At 37.0% G+C, this 20581-nt stretch overlaps 2 protein-coding genes across 2 annotated transcripts; one reads left to right on the forward strand and one right to left on the reverse strand.

Moving 5' to 3' along the window:
- Positions 1-101: 101 nt before the first annotated feature.
- On the reverse strand, positions 102-19902 carry aox5 (aldehyde oxidase 5). The gene is made up of 35 exons (XM_067398584.1): positions 19849-19902; positions 18431-18488; positions 17800-17896; positions 14588-14696; positions 14359-14485; positions 14207-14268; positions 13991-14068; positions 13739-13819; positions 13518-13659; positions 13330-13422; positions 13087-13238; positions 12907-13000; positions 12157-12266; positions 11789-11973; positions 11419-11581; positions 11241-11330; positions 10988-11157; positions 6583-6709; positions 6268-6390; positions 5281-5377; positions 5005-5129; positions 4664-4797; positions 4253-4340; positions 4081-4167; positions 3673-3864; positions 3196-3426; positions 2411-2506; positions 2179-2307; positions 2016-2090; positions 1857-1909; positions 1591-1705; positions 1323-1388; positions 890-1078; positions 361-528; positions 102-152 (listed from the first exon to the last, which is right to left on the reverse strand). Exons 1-35 carry the CDS (start codon positions 19900-19902, stop codon positions 102-104), a joined length of 4011 nt encoding a protein of 1336 aa, XP_067254685.1.
- LOC137027668 (hatching enzyme 1.2-like) lies at positions 7012-8175 on the forward strand. Its single transcript, XM_067395991.1, has 5 exons — positions 7012-7080; positions 7169-7241; positions 7351-7491; positions 7575-7692; positions 7785-8175. The coding sequence occupies exons 1-5, from the start codon at positions 7012-7014 to the stop codon at positions 8173-8175; spliced, it is 792 nt and encodes a 263-aa protein (XP_067252092.1).
- Positions 19903-20581: the final 679 nt, after the last annotated feature.

The raw sequence follows: 20581 nt of genomic DNA on the forward strand, positions 1-20581 counted from the left end.
ATAGTTTGACTTGATAACCAGTTTATGAGGTCAGAGTCTTCAACAATGAAAAGGAAGTGACAACTTGTTTAGATGAAGCATTAAAAAGTAGGGTTTTTTTTTTACACGTTAATAGCCCAGGGTTTGATTTTTACTTTCTTGTCCAGTTGATTCTGTGAAATAAGAAAAGTGATATTTAAGATTATTATCAAGAGCTGAAACAGATAAACCTGAAATATATTAAATGAATCAGATAATAAAATTATTGTATAAAGTATAAAGTAAATTGTATAACATTAACATATTATAGAAAGTAAAAACAATTTTTTAACTTTTTTTATTATTATTATTAATATGAATTTATTCACAATGTTCACCCACCATCCTGGTAAAGCAGTCTTCACAGGCCATACGTATCTTTTCTGCAGTAGCAGGAGAAGAGAAAGTAAAAGTGTCGCTCAGGCCTCTCTCCCTCCGTGCAGCCGCAATCGCTTCTTTAATGGCAAAGAACAAACTGCAGCCGAAAAACACAGGAGGCTCCCCGATCCCCTAAATATTTAAAAACAAACTTTTCAACCAATATTTCAACAATAATTAAAATTTCCACTCTGCATAAATATTCTGTTTTGCTCGGAAATATGTCAGATTACAGAAGTATAATAGGTTGGTTGCAAATGTTGTTTTATCTGTTTAAACGATTGAAGTCTGTTGTGAACCAGCTTGACTTGAAGAGTTTTGCCATCACAGAAGCCTAGACACAACTTTTGATGTTTGTTTTGTCTGCAATTACCACTGAGGTAAATATTACTAGTTATTACTATTTGCCATTTATGTTTACTTAAACGACTTTGACAACATATTCCCTTAAACAACATATTGTGTTGACATTCAGGTTGTTTTTTTGTCTTACCTTAGAGGAGTAGATGGCGTGAGGATTGTCTGCATTGCGCAGCAGATGCACATTAAGCTGTGGAGGGACATCACATAGAGCTGGGATTTTATACTGAGAGGGACCCCTGGTCAACAACACCCCCTCCGGAGAAAAATTTAGCTCTTCTATAGTGTAGAGCCCAATTCCCTGGACGAAACCACCCTCGACCTGTAAACACACACAGTTTTACTAAATGAATGGTGACTAATTTGCCAAATAATAATAATAATAAAGTATTATTTTATGCCTAATTTAAGACTTTATATACAGTGTGTATATATATATATATATAATATTATATATATATATAATATTCTGTGCAGTATGGCTTTACACTTTTACAACCAAATATATTATGTTTGCATCTAAGGTACAATAAAAAAATAAATAAATAAAAAATTATCTTTCGTACCTGTCCAACATCTAGAGCAGGGTTTATGCTCCGACCAACATCCATCACAATGTCAGTCCTAATGTTCTGCAAAATATAATTTCACAGTCCATTGATATTCAAATGTGAGTGTATGCACACATAATCTGAAAAAATTGCAGCCTTAAGAATCTAGGCCACTGACACATTACAGCTTATCTATCTTTAATAATAAAAAGTATCACAATGCATTCCATAACCAAATTATAATGACATTTATAAATGTAGATGATTAAAAGAAGACAAGCACCTTGTGATCGCCTGTCAAGCAGTCAATTTCCACCTCTGAGCAACAGGCACCGAATGTAAAGTAATAGTATGCGTTGCCCTCACTCTTCTCCCAGTCAACACTGGTGTGGGGGCCCCTGTTATAAGTATATAATTTATTTATGTTATATATTTTATACTTGGAATCAATTCTCTATCAAAATATCACATCACAAACAACTATTTTGTTGGATGCTCAAACATTTTACCATGAGGCTACGTTTTGCTACCTCAAGGTAGAACACTTACAAAAAGAAACCTGTTGCTGACAAACTGATCTTCTGGCAATATGCTTCCACCACCTGGAAACATGACAGCAGGTAAGTAATTCTCATTTGGCTGTCATTGTCACACCTTAAATTCACTTTTTATTATATGATAGAGTATTTGAATGTCACTCTTACTAACCAGTTGCTGCCAGGTGTATTGGGGATGTTTCTTAATGAGTGGCTCCAGACGTCTCATTAGTTTCTCACAACCATTCTACGTGGAAAATATTACATTTTCAGTCATGAAAAAAACACATGTAAATACTTGTAAAACACTTGTAAAAGGATGACTGTCACTATACCTTGACCGCCATTCCAACAGCATCCGTGCCAAAGGATGCAGCGGATGGTGCAGCATTGGGCACGTTTCCTGTGCAGGTCTCCTTGACGTGGATTGAAGACATTGGAACCTTCAAAATGCGACTGGCAATCTACGATTTGACATGAAGATTGACATTATCTTGTAAATGGCATATTTCATGTGATGTACAGTATGTATTTAGATCTGTTATTCGACACTGAGACTCAACATACCTGTATGGCTTTTGTGTTGATACCTTGACCCATCTCGGTTCCCCCATGAGAGATGAGAACCGATCCATCTTTGTAGATGTTCACCAATGCTGCTCCCTGAAAAGAATACCAAGAACATTTTCCGAGATTGGATGGTCTTCATAGTCGTGTTGACTAATACCAAGTTAAAACCTTTCAAAGGTGATCGAGAGGATTTTTTCGTCGACTGAGAATCCAAAGACTTTTACTGAGTTTTTGAAATGAGCACATGCGTAAGGACAGCCCCGCTCCTTCACAGCTCATTTCAAAGGAACGCCTCCCAAAACTTGTGCACGAGTATTGGAACACGAGTGTTTACCACTGGCATTCGCTGTGTCGTGTTTTTTGGATCCATTATGTCGGACTCACCGCAGGTAACTCATAATCTGCAGTTGTTACTCCTGTCTCCTGACAAAAACATTGCATGCGGCGCCTGTGGAGTGTGGAAAGTTACTGGAGCATGCTCGTCTCTCACAAGGAACGTCATGGCAGTGATTGACAAGCCAGAGGGCCAATCGTTTACGCGATGATCAGCCACGTTGAGGCTGATTTTTTTTAAGGCCCTACCTCGTGCACAGATGATGTATATTAATATTATTACTTTCAGTGCACCTAATAAATAGTCTTTTATCAGTTAGTAAAGACAGTTTCAAGTAATATTGCAAAAATGTACAAAACAAAACATCCTCTTTAGCACCTTTAAAGTGATCGTGTGAAACTTGAAACCAAACTCCATTTTATGTGCAATTTCACAAGTTTTCACCCACCTGGTTATAGAAGCCCTTGGAGAATCCGATTCCAAACTTCAGTGGGACAATGGAGATCCCTCGCTTCTTCCAGTGGTTGTGGGCATTAAACTGTTCGATGGACAGGCATCGACGAGTATAGTTGGATTTCTCCAGACACTCGTTCCAGCACCGCACCATGTCATTGGGGGAAAAGAGCTGCTTGTGATGGGTGTAGCATTTCTCATCCCTGTACAAGTTGATGTCTCTCACCTGTAAAGTAGATTTTTTTGTGTTTTTTGCTTTGCCTTTTCAGAGAGCTGTGAAGAAGGCTCATCAAGGTCCAGAATAATCTCACTTCAGCAAATTTATGATAGCAAAAACTGACACTTATTATCTCAGAAGCAACCTCAACAACTCAACATCATGAATCAACATACAATCTTTGGTTATCAGCTCAGATTTCTAACCAACACTGTTTGAAGTCTAACCAACTTGTTCTGTCCAAAAAGGACCCACCTGATGTGCAGACAAGCCACACTTCACAGCCACCTCATGTAGCACGCTTTCAATGATGGTCAACCCTTGAGGTCCACCAAAGCCACGGAAGGCTGTATATGAGGGTAAGTAGGTCTTGCACACCAGTCCACGTCCACGTAGATTTGGGATCTTGTAGCCATTATCCATGTGAAGGAGCGCCTTCTCCATGATCTGGTTGGAAATTACAAAAGATTATGCGGTATGTGACTCGAAGACTGACCTACATGGGAATTCAAGGTAAACTTAGATCCATGACCGTGTATCTCTCTGCAAGACTTGTTTACAGATACTTATCAGAATTAACTCATTTAAATTTAAATATTTCATCAGAGATTGCCCATTTATAAATGTTAAATTTGACTGAAAAAGTCTGAACAACCAACATACAAAAGAGGATTCATCCAGAGTGCATCCTCCATTACTGTAGTATGTGATGTCAGCAGCCAGGATTGTGCCATCATTCATGTATCCAACCTGTTGGAAAAAAGTGGGACTTAAGCTGCTGTTGCACAGTTGTCCAGTGATGTTAAAAATACGATTACCCATGATGCCAAAATACCTTGTACTTCCCCAAGAAAGGGGACCTGCCACTAGTGATGAGCATGTCATCTCCACGTTCTAGTACACATCGCACAGCACAACCAGTCCTGTGGATTGATTTTGAGTGTACAGTCATTACTTAGCATTGTTTTTGAAGTCTGCTTTTTATTTTACAAAAAAATAAGTAATGACACTTATAATGATATGAATCAAAAATGTTTTTTTCTTTGCATTTGGCCTCTAAATAAAGTTTTTTTTTTTTTTTTTTTTTTTAATCTTCTACTGTAATGTATGCGAGCTCCTCTCCTCATTGAACATACAAAAATAAGTAAACAACATGCTTAAATGTAAGCTATACAAGCAAATAGACATAAGCACATGCCATTCTAAAAAAGTTACACATATTAAAAAAAGTTTAATTTTGCCATACTTGTAAGCGGCTGTAGCAGCGATGGCGGATAGTGATGCAATCTTCATGACTTTACCACCAAATCCACCTCCCAGCCTCTTCACATGACATGTGATCTTATTGGAGTCAATGCCAAGGGTAATGCCCACCACTTCCTGTTGTTTAAAAAAGTAAATCATGCCAATACTTGAGTAAGAGTATGTAAATAGCACCCTTCTGTTAAGTTTGTGAACTTATTTCATGTTTCACTCTCTTTTTTTAAGTTTATTTGGTTGATTTAAGCAGATTTACATAAAAATATTAATGTTTTTATACTAAATCATATTCATCAATGTACAGAATGTCCATGGGGTAATACAGACCTGAGTATAAGCTGCATGCTGACTGGCAACAAAGAGCTCCATTTCACTTGCCTCTCCCTTAGGAATTGCAATCAAGCCCTGAGTTTCCATGTAGAAGTGTTCCTGGCCACCCATATACAGCTCACCTGTGACATTTTTATAAAAAAAAAATATATTGTTTGCATTTTATTGAATTTTTTCAAAGAACAGTTAAAAAAAAAAAAAAAAGATTTCTGTATGAAGAGATTTAGATTTGATATGGTTTCAAATCAAGGATTCATATTTAATTGTACACACCTTCCAAAATGTGGTCTGCTTTCTCAAACCCTTCTTCCACATTTCCTCTTTCCAGTTTTCTCTTGGGGTCAAAAAATGACTGGTGTTCTATGGCCTCCTGAATAAAAAAGGTTGTGGTGTTAGCAGGATAAGGTATAAGTGCTCTCAAACTTTTACAGTTTTTTCTCAATTGCTTTGGCTCAATTCTCAAATGAGACTTTTTTCCTCAACACAATAAGTGAACAATTAGTTTCTTGTTTACATCAGATTTGGATTTCTTTATTTAAGCAAGTTGCATGTGTTTTGGCACGTGTGCAAAAGAGTAAGTACAATTGTCTACAATTTGCACAACATCTAAATGCACTTGATGAAACTGTTAAACTCTCCACAACTTCTAAACATTCTTTCATTGTATAAGCCTTCACATGCAAAATGATCCATTCAGTTATCAAAATCTGTCAGACATGCATGTATATTCCATATATGACATGATCTATGACATGGGATATTTGTAATTCTTGCTGAATGAGCAAATGGTCTGCCATTCTAATGAAATAGGTATCACAATCTTACCAATCAACCAATGAAGTTTGGAAGCATACAGTGCTATATGGAGTTTGCCCAGCACAATAACAACCATTTTTGAACATGCAGGAAAGTCTAAATCCCTTAACAACAGTTTATTTTTGTATAAATGTGTTACATAATGGCACCTACAGTAGTATAAAATGTGACCAATTGTCTATTTTCTTTTTGCGTAATACAGTATTGACTTTTCCTGTTTTTTTGTTGTTGTTGTTGTTGTTTTACCTCCTTTAAAGCATGAATTAAATGTTTTGGGTAACTACATTTTGCAGACATGCAAAAGAGTTCTGATGTTCCAGCGAACAGTAATGATAACAATAACAGTAACAATTGCACTTACTGTTTTAAAGAATGTTTAGGCTGTTTCGAAAAATATGCCAAAGCGATTGAGAAAACATGTAATGTGATTTTGTTTAGAATTACCTCTATAGTGAAAAAGACAGGTTGGATGTCCTGGTAAGTAATGGCCACCTGCTCAGCTGCTTGTTTGGCTTGTTCTCTTGTCTCGGCCACAATAGCTCCAATAATCTGCCCCACACAGATGACCTGGAAAGAGCAGACAGACAAAACACATTACACTGTACCTGAAATGCAAAAAAAAAAAAAAAAAAAAAAAAAAAACATTACTAAGTAGTTACAACTGTTGATGAATATTAAAGCTTGAAAACATCTCATCTGAAGTAGGAATCGTTTAGTATTCAGATGTTTCTCTAAACTAGAGAATATTTATTGCGGTACCTCCTCTTGTGCAAAAAGCTCCTCTGGGTTGTTGAACCAGAGTCTTCGATTCTGACCAGGAACATCCTTAGCAGAGATGAAGGTGACCACTCCAGGCATGACCAGAGCCACTGATGCATCTATGGAACTTAGAGAGATTGGAGAGATCCAAATTGAGAGATTTGGATTATCCCCCAAAATTAAAAATTCCATTAACCTGATAAATGAGTTAGTTAAACAAGCTTGTGTACCTCCTTTAATTCTGAAAGGATTTGGACTCACCATAGAGTGCACTCCCTTTAGTTAAACACATTAGTCTCTAGACACTACCCATAATCCCACAGTACACCCACCTACTCAGGTGAATATAAAGTCCAGACAGAACAGCTCGCAGACATCAGACCTCAGAACAGGAGCATCCCTGACATCTCTACACACTGAGGACACAGCATGGACACAAGAGCCTCCCTCTCCATTCTGCTGCTGCTGTTTGGCATCTCCCAGGCGTCTCCTCTCATGGTAAGATCCTATCTAGCCTCTCTCTCAAATTATTAACACTCCTCAAATGAGTTGTTTAAAACATCTTTATTTCTACCACCAGGAGCAGATGTTTGAAGGCGTATTTGTATCAGAGCCTGAAACCATCGACATCACCACAAGAATTTTGGACACCAACAATGGTCAGGCACCTTGTAGATTTCTATAAAGCCAGTAAATGATTTCCAAAAAGTGATTGAGGCTTATAAATATTTTGTGTTATTTCATCAATATGTTTCTCTTTAAATGCAGGATCATCTGAAGTCTTGATTGAAGGAGATCTGGTCTTTCCTAAAACCAGAAATGCTCTCTACTGCTTGAACAACAACTGTTTCTGGAAGAAAAACTCTAACAACATAGTGGAGGTCCCGTACATAGTGAGCGCTGAATTCTGTATGTGAATCTCCTTCATTCGTTGAACACAACTATGATTCATTTAGATGCAATTTTAAACCCGTGGAAACTTTTGTTTGCAGCCAATTATGACAGATCTGTGATTGCGAACGCCATGTCGGCCTTTCATGCCAAAACCTGCATCCGCTTTGTGGCCAGATCATCTCAGACTGACTACATCAGTATTGAGAACAAAGATGGGTGAGAACAATCATACAAAATAATCAGGACTCTCTTTTACAACAAGAACATTAAATCAGATATGTAACCCCTTTATTTTACTCTTCTCTCAGGTGCTACTCTTCTCTAGGTAGAACTGGTGGCAAACAGGTGGTCTCCCTCAACAGGCAAGGCTGTGTGTACACTGGCATCGCTCAACATGAGCTGAATCATGCCCTGGGCTTCTACCACGAGCAAACCAGGAGCGATCGTGACAAATACGTCCAAATCAACTGGGAGAACTTGTCTCCTGACATGTCCTACAACTTCGAGAAACAGAACACCAACAACCAAAACACTCCATACGACTACAGCTCCATCATGCACTATGGAAGAACAGCCTTCGCCATCCAGCCTGGGCTGGAAACCATCACTCCCATTCCTGATGCAACGGTGGAAATTGGACAGAGGCAGGGACTGTCCAACATCGATATCCTGAGGATCAACAAGCTGTATGGATGCTAAAGATGAGTTTTATGTGTACATGGTGTGTCGGATTATCTAATGTACTTTATGTTCCCATAAAAAATAAAAGAATAATGTGATCTTTGTCTTTCAACTGTGTTCAATTTCTGTAATATGTGGCTGAGTAGGAAGAAATTCAAGATAATAAAAATACTGAACAAACAAAAAATTTTGGATGTTTTTATCTTTAACTGCTTCCTCACCATTAACAGAATTTTCCATCATTTATGAGACAACGCTGTCCTGCCATTGGCAGAATTTCCTGGCTTTCCCTGTTTTCACTGTTAAATGGTAGAGGGCATTATTACGCATTTTTTGTAAGAGTACTGAATGTCTTGATTCGTTTAATTGAAATTTTGTAGGTGGCGCTATCGAGCCATTTTGCCACACCTAATTCTGAAACCCATATCAGATGTAAATTTTCACCACTTCTGACATGTGTGCAAAGTTTCATGAGTTTTTGAGAACGTTTAGGCCCTCAAAAATGCGATTTACTTTGGAGAAGAAGAATAATTGGCTGAGCAATTCCAATAGTGTCCTCACACCATCGGTGCTCGGGCCCTAATAAAACGATCATCAATGTTAAACAGCATATAAATCAAAACTGCCTAAGGTCACTAAATAAAATGTCGACCCAGAATGAGCTATAGGACTGCCCTAGTGAAAAATAAATATACTTAATTATATTAAAAATACATTTGTTTCTATAGTATTCTAAAAAACAACATTGACGTGTCTATGTACTAACTAAAATGAGTTCTCACCTAAGACTATGACAAGATAAAGGATAACATCACATTCTGAGTATTGATATTTGTTTGTTTGTTTGTTTGTATTTGTTTGTTCCCTTAAAGTATCCATCTTAAGTATTGTAATAATATGATGTTCACTGATGTTCTCCAGATAAGTGAGTTAAAGGTATTGGGGTTTCTGTAAAATATCAGTAAGCTGTGCTATTATTTATAAAGATTACTTTAGTGTATTTGAAGAAAAATAATGATGCCATTAGCACACTTCAAGTTTACTTGGAATGCCATTGCGATGTGTTTTAAAAATTACTAAATGTAAATGATAGTATGACTTCAGTTTGTTATCAGTATAATATTAATGTATGTTCAACACTCTTAGAGTGTAACTGAATTGCAATTGTAACGTCACCAAAATGCTGCTCCACAGCAGAGCAAATCCTCGCCAACTCTTGGTCAACACCCAAATTCTCTTATTTTGTTACAAATAACAAGTACAACTGGATTCCACTAAATCACTTAATTCCCCTCCCCATTTTAACAGTATTATGAAGTTTTTAAAATATAAAGAGAAAACTCTCTGCACGTCGCTGAGCATGACACACTCTCTAGACATAAAATACCCATCATATTCATGCATACATCAACTTGTAGGTGTATGTAATTAGATAGGAAAGCCATGAATGTTACTATTTTGCAAAAGTTACTTCAATATTATAGTGAAAGTTTACCAAGAAATGGGCTACTGTACTCGAAAGAAACCTAGAAAAGAAAAATTAAAATAGTTATAGAACTAAAGAAATATTGGGCACAATTAATTGGTCCCATGAAATGAAATGCACTTAAATGAATTCTAAAGAAAATTCTAAATCATGTTGAGCTAGCTAGACTATGACCTCTACTCCACAATTTATGATGACACACATGCTTTTGTTGTTGTTTGTGTTGATCTGTCTCAAGAAAGCATTTAAAGTGTTTGGGACACTCCTTGTATAATACAGTTTTGGGGCTCTTAATACAATCCAAAAATTGCATTTGTTCATTTCAGTGGATTAGTGAAACAATCTGTAAATTCTCTGGTTGTACAAGGTTTTGAATTAACAGGTGAGTTTCTTAGTTAGCTCCCTTTGGACAGTAAGGCTCAACCCCTGGTTGACCCACCTATACAGGTGAATTTAAAGTTCAGGTTCAACACCTTGCAGACACCAAATTTCAGTCCAGGAGCATCCTGCACATCTCTACACTGAGGCAAAATGGACCCTCTCCATTCTGCTGCTTCTCTTTGGCATCTCCCAGATGTCTCATGTCAGGGTAAGACTCTTTCTACTCTCTCAATGCACTTATATGAAGAACTTTTCTCAGAAGAGTAATGTTTAACTTTTCTTTTTTCATAATCAGAAGACTGGCCATCACAATCGGTTCTCACCCATACATGGAAATGTGGACATCACAACAAAGATTTTGGAGTCCAATAATGGTCAGGCAACTTGTAGATTCCTGTAAAACCAACAATGGGTTTCATAAAATAGGGGAATATATTGAAATTATGGTTGAACGTGCACATTCTGAGAAATTTCATCAAGATATTTTTCTTTAAATACAGGATCATCTGAACACCTGATGGAAGGAGATCTGCTGTTTCCCAAAACCAAAAACGCTCTCTACTGCTACAACAACAACTGTTTCTGGAAGGAAAACTCTAACAACCTAGTGGAGGTTTCTTACATAGTGAGCAGTGAATACTGTAAGTGGATCATCTTCATTCTTTTAGCATGTATGTAAATCGTATTTAAAAACTTGTGGTACTTTTTGTTTGCAGCCTCTTGTGACATCTCAGTTATTCAGAACGCCATGTCCACCTTTCACAACAAAACTTGTATCCGCTTTGTGGCCAGATCATCTCAGACTGACTACATCAGTATTGAGAACAAAGATGGGTCAGAACAATCATACAATCAAGGGCGTAGATTTGGTTTCAGCATTTTTTAATTTTAAATTTCTATCTATCTATTTTTGTTTTTAAATGTATTACTTCATAAATAATAAATTAATTTCCTTCCACTTACATGATCTTTGCATGAGCCCTGGTGCTGGTTACCATGAAAGCAAACAGTTCCCCTTTAACAGACGGGATGTCATCATAATACACAGCTTCTCCTGTAGCCTGTTGAAGGGCTGCCTGGTGTACATTGGGACGTCCCACTGGGTCACTAGAAGACTGAGTCTCTGGTACAAGCTGTAATTTAAATTGTAATGAGAATGTTTATGTGATCAGCCTGACTTGATTTGACAACTCAAGCTTGACTTTGGGCTGCTTACCTGGAAAGAGTGGTTTCCTTGTGGTACCTCATTTTTGAAGGGTTTTAGTGCACTGAGATACTCTAATGGCAAATCATTCACAACAACCTCCTTTAGACACAAGAGAAACAACAAAATAAATTAAGCATGAAATAAGTAAATTGTCCCACTTTTAAACTAATAATTAGCATCATCCTACCCTTTGTTGGAGTTCCAGCAGCACTTGCATGTAAAACTTGAAAAAGAAGCTGAGTACTAGAGCCTTGCGATACTCCTCCCGTCCACCAGGGGCAGAAGGGGGCACAGAGATTTCTTCTTCTAAGAGCTGTGTTCCCTCTACCAGAAGTTTCTCGTCCCATTTTCTGACAAACAAACAAATAATGTTTATTGCATGGAATGTATACAATGCAGCTAAGATGTAAGATTTTGCATTTCTTTAATGGTTCTTTGTTGGCTTTTCTTTTTCTAGCCAATGTATTTGATACCTTAAATAATACACTGTTGTCTGTTCTCTCATATACAAGATTCTCGGAAATTAATTATTTGTTTAGGCCTTGAGATGGCTGTACCTTCCCATCAGCTCTTTACATGTACGTCTGGCTTTTACCAGAGTTGGACCCACACCTCCATAAAAAATATCTAGATGCTCCACCACATTTGAGTCATGACTGAACACCACTCTCATGCCAGCATTCACTATGGAGAAGGCAAACTCTCTGCGCTGTGCCTGGCGAAATGCTGTCACAAACTCACACTGAAAAACACAGACATTAGTAATTAGCTTTTCAAAATGGCAAGTGAATTCATAGTGCAATTGTGGTTTTAACAAATGACAATGGAATTAGGAAAGAAAAGTCTTTTAGGGCAAAGTTTATTTGTTGAAACTTGACATAGTTTTGTAATATTAAGTAGTCTTCCTCCATTTTAAAGTATGTACCACTGTTGAGTGAGGAATGTCAATAGCCAGCAGAACCTCATCTGGTCTTAGAGCTGTTTTACCAAAGTCTGTGAAAAACTCCTCACTCAGACAAATCTCTCGAGCACCATCTATATTTAAAAACAAAGGAACAAAAATGTAATTCTCATAAAAAAATAAATAAATTATATAAAAAAATACCATATTTATTTTCCATGTTTAATATATTGGCAACTGAGAAATAATATAAAAAGGCAGTTATGCCATATGTCCACCAAAGCATTTTTTTCCAGAGGTATTTTCTTAATTGTTTTCAATGGGAGTGCCTGGTTTTTTAAAACACCAGCAGCATGACGAGGCACTGAGTGTCTATTTCACGCTGAGATTTTTTTTTTTTTTTTTCGGTTGCCGAGAGTTGAAGAATGTTCAGCTTTGGGTAAAACACAGTGCTCATCACTTTCATTTTTTACCCAGCTGTCAAGTCACAATGGAAGAGGGATGGGACAAATTCTACAGCAACCAACCACCACATTCTGCTGGGAAATCTGATACTAACACTTCCATGAATATTAACACGTATATAGCGCATATAGTGTCTCATCTGAAAAAAAACTGCTGTGCTGCCAAAACACTCTCAAGGTACATCATGGTATATTCAGAAGAGTGCTGGAGGTTTCAACTGGCTCAAAATACTTTGGGTGGACACACAGTCTTACAGAAAATTATATAAATGCAACATTTACAAATGAAGTCCAAATATACTGGCATTACCATTGGAAACAATGTGTAGCGTACACTCCGCTGCTGCGAGAATGCTGCTCAGGTCATATTTGGGGTTGGCGCTCAGGATATTTCCACCGATGGTCTTGAAATTCCAACATAAACAAAACTGTAACATGTAGACAAACTGTTCTTCTTAATTCCTCACAATGATTTGTTTTTGTTACTCACAGCCATGTTGCGTATTTGTTTGCCGGCCAAGCACTGTAAAGTCTGAACGAGGGCCTGGTAAACCTTGCTCTTTTCTGGGCCAAGTTCTTCAATTCCTCGCAGGAGGACGTCCTTCAGAACAGACAAACTGCATCCTGCCCCTACAGTTATGCCTGAATAAAACAGTGTTGTTGAATTTACTTTGGGCTTCAATAACTACTAATTAACCATGAAATAGAGATGTATTGTTTGTATGTGATTTACTATTGTTTTGGCATTTGATAGCTCGAAGTTCTGGAATGCTTCCACCATAGATCACTAAAGGATTGAAGGTTCCCTTCAGATTCATCTTCGGCCCTATAAGACAATAAAATCAGATAGGTATATAGGTTGGTAGGTTGGCAGGTTGGTGGGTGGGTGTTTAGGTAGGTGACCTTCCTCCTGAAACCAACCTATGGTTGTGTTTCCAACCAACAGAGGTGCATTGGGGTATTCAGCTTTCAGCCTAATTAAATCTTTCAGATCCACTGGGGAAATCCACCTGACCTTTTTGCCCTGGAAACAAAGTTGTTCAGCTTTTTCCTTTCCCATAATCTGATAGAAAGAAGGGATATAACAAAAATTAGTGTCCTGATCTGATTAGCTACCACAAGAACACAAATGGTTTGCTTACCAGTAACTCTGGGGGAAAGATCAAATCCTGAGTTGAGTCAAGTGGTAAGACATTATCCATGCTGAAAAGATTTCCAGATATCTACGAAAAGTAGCAGAAGAGTTACTATAATTATGTGAACTACTCTAATTAGTGCTTAAAAGTAAAAGGTGTTAAAACTCGGGTCGGGTCATTGCCCTTTAATAAAATAATAAAGTCACATTTAATATGTATAGGCAATTGAATGCATTTCTGTGGCTCATAATGACTTACGTCAGATTCGTTGTGGGAATTTCTGCTTTCCATGCAACAATTTCCATTTCCGTCACCATTCTGGCAAGATATTGGAGTCTGGAAAAATTTGGATCACATTGTTAGCACATGTTTGTTTCCTTCAGTCGAAGTCAAAAGTTTTATAAATTTTTTACATGTACTGATTTTTACTTATGTTTTTTTATTTATTTTATATTAAAAGTTAAAAGCCATTACATCACAGAATGTTTTAAATCCATCAATTATTGGTCGATATCCAGTACAACGACACAGGTTCCCTTAGATGAGAGAAAATGGAATGTTAAACGTTTTTATCACATCTTAATTTTCAAAACTTAAATTCAATTTGTGATTTTTTTTTTCTTTACCTCCCAGTGTCTCTCGAATGTCCTCCATGGTGGGATGTGGGTTGTTTCTAAGTAATGTGTACATGGACATCACCATCCCAGGAGTACAAAACCCACATTGAGACCCATGAGCCTTTGCTATACGCTCCTGATGAAAAAATAAAAAATCTACATGGGTTGTTCTGGACTACCTATTTAAAGAACCTTTGAAAGCTGATTTGTAGTTTGTCTCTGAGGGAGAATCAAGTACCTGAACAGGATGTAGCTTAGTCTTAGTACTTCCAATGCCCTCAACAGTCACCACCGCTGCACCATGCAGAGCACAAATGGGCTGCAAACACGCATTAACCGACCAGTGACTGAACAACAGGTTAAGGGTTATGAAACATCTAATTATTGATGACTTCTGTAATTAAAAAAAAAAAAAACTCTATAGTGTAAACAGTGCTGGGTAGATTAAATTGTATTCTGTTACTGATTCCAAATTACACAACAAGAATTGCAGTTAGAAACAAAATCCATTACATTACACATTTTAGGTAATATAATCTGACTACTTTTTGATTACTGTTAGATTACTTTTGACCTAACTCATTTATCACATTGAATTGAATAAGATAATACTGTACCATGTTAAAGTACAAAGAGAAAGAAAAGATAATTTGTGTTTTCAACAAGTGCATTAAAGGTGCGGTAAGTAGATTTTGAACAACACTGTTGGACATTGTTGATATTTGAAATCAACCCAAATAAACCCACCCCTTTCTTCATTGCTCTGCCTCCAAAACTCACGCTCCAATCCTAACCACCCTGTTTCGAGTCGGTCTCAAACCCTGGCCATCTGCTGCTGGTATGTGAGGGGAATGCACTACCAATGACGGTAAACACTTCATTCTCATCAGTCAACAGTGTGCAGTAGTTTAACAGCAAAAATCTCACTATCTGGCCACACGTAATGCGAGTGGATGTCTGTTTATCAGGGGCGGCGCCAGCCGATTTTGCCGGGGCTTCAGCCCCGAATGTTTTGAGTCAAGCCCCGAATGTAATGACTGTCACTGAGAAAATATGAAACTGGACAATAGCCTATGTAAACCCCCGAAATCATAAGTTGCTTTATTTCATTGCGCTTTGGCTTTGCATATACTGCATACAGCCTGTAAAAATAGACCTTAAAAATAATCTAGCCTATAGAATACATTTCTTTGCTGTCGGTAGCCTATGGGCTACTCCGTTTCTTCCTCTCTGTTGAATATGCAGCAGGTAGGGGAGGAGCTAGCACAGTCAACCGCAAGAGTGCGAGACAGTCAGCAAGCAGGAATTTCAGGTTAGAGGTTTCTTAACAGTGCTCTCAAAATATAATTTTTCTTAACACATCTCTCTATTAAAATACGTTAAGCAGTTCAATACCGCTTTTCTACAGTATCCGACCATACGCCGGCCGCGCTTTCTCTCTCTCGCACATTTGCGCACACGATCAGCTGGTGATGGTCAAAATAAAAGCTCAAGGATTTATCTTTTAAAAAGAAATGAGTACAAAAGTATTGTAAAAAAAGATGTTTGAACCCTTTTTAATGTCCAGGTACAAGTCAATGCTGTTTCTTTGTTCAATTTGCACACTGTACATGTGTTGAAGCTCTTAATTTTGAGTTTCCAGAGTGCACCAGATTGATGCATTTAACTTTAAAATGTACAAAATTTTCTCCCGGGGGAGCGTGCCCCCGGACCACCCTAGAGCTGGTACGTTCAATAAAGTTTTACAAATTACAGTGTCAAATAATGTACATTTTCTGAACAAGAATACGACAACAAAAGCTCCTTTCATGTCAGTAAAACTGTTAATAGAAAATTAAAATGTCTTTGGACAAACATAGATTTGGGCTAAGCCCCGAATGTTTACAATGTCTGGCTCCGCCCCTGCTGTTTATCACAGCTGACTGCAACAAAATGCTTCAAGTAAAGCACAGCTGATGAGCGAACGAAAAGGAAGAACAAAAAATGAACGTACACTACACAAGAGTAAATACAAAGTGTTCATTGTTAGTCGCAAACAGCACAGCAGCTCCAGACAATCAAAACTGACAGCGCCACGGCTTGTCGGACAAAGCAACAGTAACTAAGGGGGGCGGGTCTTTGCGAAGGGTCAATTATGTTTTAAATAGTTTTTTTTTTTTTTTTTTTTTTTTTTTGTGGCAGAAACAAGCTTCAATATACAATAGAAAAGTGTATGCGTGTGTGACAGGGACAAACACATAATGGACTGTGTGTAGCATAGAAAATCATTTTCGTGGCATCAAACATGAGAGGAATAAAGATTTTGTTTGGCTGCCCGCTGACTGTCATGTGCCACACTTCAGACATGCATGTTTAGTCACACCATTTCCTGCTGGTTATGTTTAAGTTGGTATGTAGGCCTACTTTGAATATGAGAAAACTTATAATAAAATGTTTAATATTCTAATTAATATTTAATATTCTAATAATTTTCTAATATTTATTATTGTAAGTAATAATACCAGATGTATCACAGCTTCCCTTCTTTGTGATAGTAGCAACTTGAAAGCTAATTTCATATTGTACACTTATTTATGAACTGACACAACATAAAAGCCATATATTATTAAAAATTATGAGCAAAAAAAATAAAATAAAAAAATAAGACAATGAAAAGTAAGTCATTTTAAGAACATTTTGTCATTTTAAAAACATCCGTACCATACATTTCAGATCTGTAAACATTTAAAATCGGTATCTGTAAATACAAAGTGTTCATTGTTAGTCGCAAACAGCACAGCAGCTCCAGACAATCAAAACTGTATTGCTCACATGAGAAGCGGGATCAAAGCAGCCTCCATGTCTGTTTTCATGTCTGCTTAGCTCTCTCCAGCACTGGAAAGCTTTTCTATATACGCGGGTCCTGAAGCACTTGCCCAGTCATAAACCTTCATTCCAATTATATTCTTTTGAGCTCTTTTGTATTGTGTCCCATCTCTTGTTCTGCAGTTTTGTTCTTATTTTCAAATCTCCTTCTTGCTTGTTCTCTATCCTCGACTGACATACCCCTCTATTGCTGATTGGTTAGACGTTTGTTGTTGGTGTCGACTCGACTAACTTCCAAACAGTGCAGTTGAAAAAATACATACCCCACCTTTAAACATTACATTATGTCAGGGTTTCCCAAACTGGAGTTCATGAAGGAACTGCAGGGGGTTTGTAAGTTTAACGAAAAGCTAATAATTAAATCTGCAGTATGTAACTTTTCGCACTCTAGCGTTTAATAAATAAAACTGCATGTGTCTTGTGTAAAAATATTTTATCTGGAGCTACTTCTCTCTGTTTATGTCTATGATGATGAGTCACACAGGTACGATAGTTCCGATAGTTCTGCAAACGATAGTTCCTTTTGTTTGATTGTTTCATATAAAGGTTTTATGCGGCTATTTATGTTATATGAGTAAAAGATACAGCACAGTGTTCTGAATAGGGTCGTATCTGGACAGCATCACAGTGCAGGCCCCACATCCTCCTCCACCACAGCCATACTTTGTGCCCGTCAGACCCACTGAACACACAAAAAGAAAAACATCTTAATGCCTTTCCAATAAGAATGCAACTATATTTTAATCAAATAAATGCAGCCTTGCTCTGTGTGTGTGTGTGTGTGTGTGTGTGTGTGTGTGTGTGTGTGTGTGTGTGTGTGTGTGTGTGTGTGTGTGTGTGTGTGCATTTTGTGACATATAAGGACACAAATTTGTATTACATGGGTATGACATAGGTATTACAAGGAGACGGTGACTTATGAGGACATTATCCCATGTCCCCATTTTGCAAAAGGCTTATAAATCATACAGAATGAGTTTTTTTTTTGAGGAAGTAAAAATTTACAGTTTTCTGTGAAGGATAGGTTTAGGCGTAGGGTTGGTGTAGGGCGATAGAAAATATGGTTTGTACAGTATAAAAACCATTACACCTATGGAATGTCCCCACAATTTACAAAAACAAACCTGTGTGTGTGTGTGTGTGTGTGTGTGTGTGTGTGTGTGTAGGCCTATACAGTATTATTTTGAGAAAGTTTGTCATATGGCAGTTACCATACCTTTCCTTCGCAGGTAAGCCAATAACATCTCTTCTGGATCAGCATTCTTCTCTACTATCTTTAAATACAAATTTCAAAAACATAAACTGACTGCCATTGCTCAAATATCAAGTTATAACTATCAAGCTAAACACTTTTAAACACAGTTTATATCTTGTAATTCTGAGGAAAAAAAGCAGAAATGTGTGTTTTTCGACAAAGCAGTCAGGAGTTAGAAGATTAACCTCGGTGGAGTTAAAATTGAAAAATGGTGTGTACTGACGTCTTTCCGCGGTTGTAACAACATTCATTCTGATGTTCTTTCATGTTTATTTTATGCTATAAATGAACTAGTAGGAAGAGATGATCGGTTCACGAGCTGCTTGAGCAGAGGTGCTATTAAAGAGTCACAAAACGGGTTTTATTGTTCGAATTTCTTAAAAAAAATAAATAAAAAAAAATACTACACAGCTTGAAAGCTGGGACTTTGTTTAATACCATAAGTAATTATACCTTGACAAAGCTTTGTGCCAAAACGTTGGTGAATAAAACTCTTTGCAAGTGAGTGTGCCATCATATCTTTCATATATTGGATTTATCTTTCTTGGATTGCACCTCGGACGGAATGCGTTCGTTTATGGTTTGATAATATCATAAGTAACCTGCTCTGTCTTGTTTGTTGACGTGTTGTCAGTAATGTAATGTATATTCTTTGCTCCGCGATGTATTTTTCACTGCGTCTGATGTGACAGCGCCACGGCTTGTCGGACAAAGCAACAGTAACTAAGGGGGGCGGGTCTTTGCGAAGGGTCAATTATGTTTTAAATAGTTTTTTTTTTTTTTTTTTTTTTTTTTTTTTTTGGCAGAAACAAGCTTCAATATACAATAGAAAAGTGTATGCGTGTGTGACAGGGACAAACACATAATGGACTGTGTGTAGCATAGAAAATCATTTTCGTGGCATCAAACATGAGAGGAATAAAGATTTTGTTTGGCTGCCCGCTGACTGTCATGTGCCACACTTCAGACATGCATGTTTAGTCACACCATTTCCTGCTGGTTATGTTTAAGTTGGTATGTAGGCCTACTTTGAATATGAGAAAACTTATAATAAAATGTTTAATATTCTAATTAATATTTAATATTCTAATAATTTTCTAATATTTATTATTGTAAGTAATAATACCAGATGTATCACAGCTTCCCTTCTTTGTGATAGTAGCAACTTGAAAGCTAATTTCATATTGTACACTTATTTATGAACTGACACAACATAAAAGCCATATATTATTAAAAATTATGAGCAAAAAAAATAAAATAAAAAAATAAGACAATGAAAAGTAAGTCATTTTAAGAACATTTTGTCATTTTAAAAACATCCGTGCCATACATTTCAGATCTGTAAACATTTAAAATCGGTATCTGTAATATAATCATACCTTCTTGCCATTAACGTAGAAGACAAGCTCACTGTTCATGAATAGAGATGACATGATGAGTTGAGAAGGATCGTAGTGCTCTGTCACTGGAGATGCTCCTGGTTAACTGACCATTAGCTGAATGTGAGCTGAATGACTGACTGACATCACATGTTAAACGCTTTGCCCTGACTTTCATGGTTAAAATATAGGAATGCATGAAGAAGACATGTATGCAGTGCATTTTCCCTCCACTTTTATTTTTTTATTTATTGCTTAGGATATTCTTTCTTTATCATTAATTTTACTTTCTGCTATCAATATATGAGAAGAAAAAATATTAAATGTAAAGACATTTCACAAAAAGGTTCACGTGTTAAATATTTAATAAACATTTTCCTGACACATAATCACATAGAAATTCATAACCTCATTCCATTATTCATCTACACACATGAGCATCTTCAATACCGGTAGTATTTCATAGCACTACACAACTTTTTAATTGATACAATTGTTTTGTTATGAAGAAGCAACAAGATTTCAAACAGTGACAAACCCACCGTACTAGTAAAGTTGTTTATAGGGGTGTGACGAGATCTCGTGTCATGAGATCTCGCGAGACTAAACTGTGACGAGATTTCTGGTCGATGCGAAAAGTAGTCTCGTGATATGTTGCCATGACTTGTTAGGATGATTAGGAAAGAATATGCCACCACTACGTTTACATTACTCCTCCACTGTTGTTTTGCTT

The sequence above is a fragment of the Chanodichthys erythropterus genome, chromosome 10 (genome assembly GCF_024489055.1).
Source record: "Chanodichthys erythropterus isolate Z2021 chromosome 10, ASM2448905v1, whole genome shotgun sequence".
NCBI lineage: Eukaryota > Metazoa > Chordata > Actinopteri > Cypriniformes > Xenocyprididae > Chanodichthys > Chanodichthys erythropterus.

Coding starts and splice junctions, on each gene's coding strand:
- LOC137027668 (XM_067395991.1), top strand. CDS start 7,012: ATGGACACAAGAGCCTCCCTCTCCATTCTGCTGCTGCTGTTTGGCATC. Junction 7,081..7,168: donor CCCAGGCGTCTCCTCTCATG/GTAAGATCCTAT, acceptor CACCAGGAGCAG/ATGTTTGAAGGCGTATTTGT. Junction 7,492..7,574: donor CATAGTGAGCGCTGAATTCT/GTATGTGAATCT, acceptor TTTTGTTTGCAG/CCAATTATGACAGATCTGTG.
- aox5 (XM_067398584.1), bottom strand. CDS start 19,902: ATGTCATCTCTATTCATGAACAGTGAGCTTGTCTTCTACGTTAATGGC. Junction 11,158..11,240: donor AAGGAAACCACTCTTTCCAG/GTAAGCAGCCCA, acceptor TTTAAATTACAG/CTTGTACCAGAGACTCAGTC. Junction 1,389..1,590: donor GCTTGACAGGCGATCACAAG/GTGCTTGTCTTC, acceptor TATATTTTGCAG/AACATTAGGACTGACATTGT.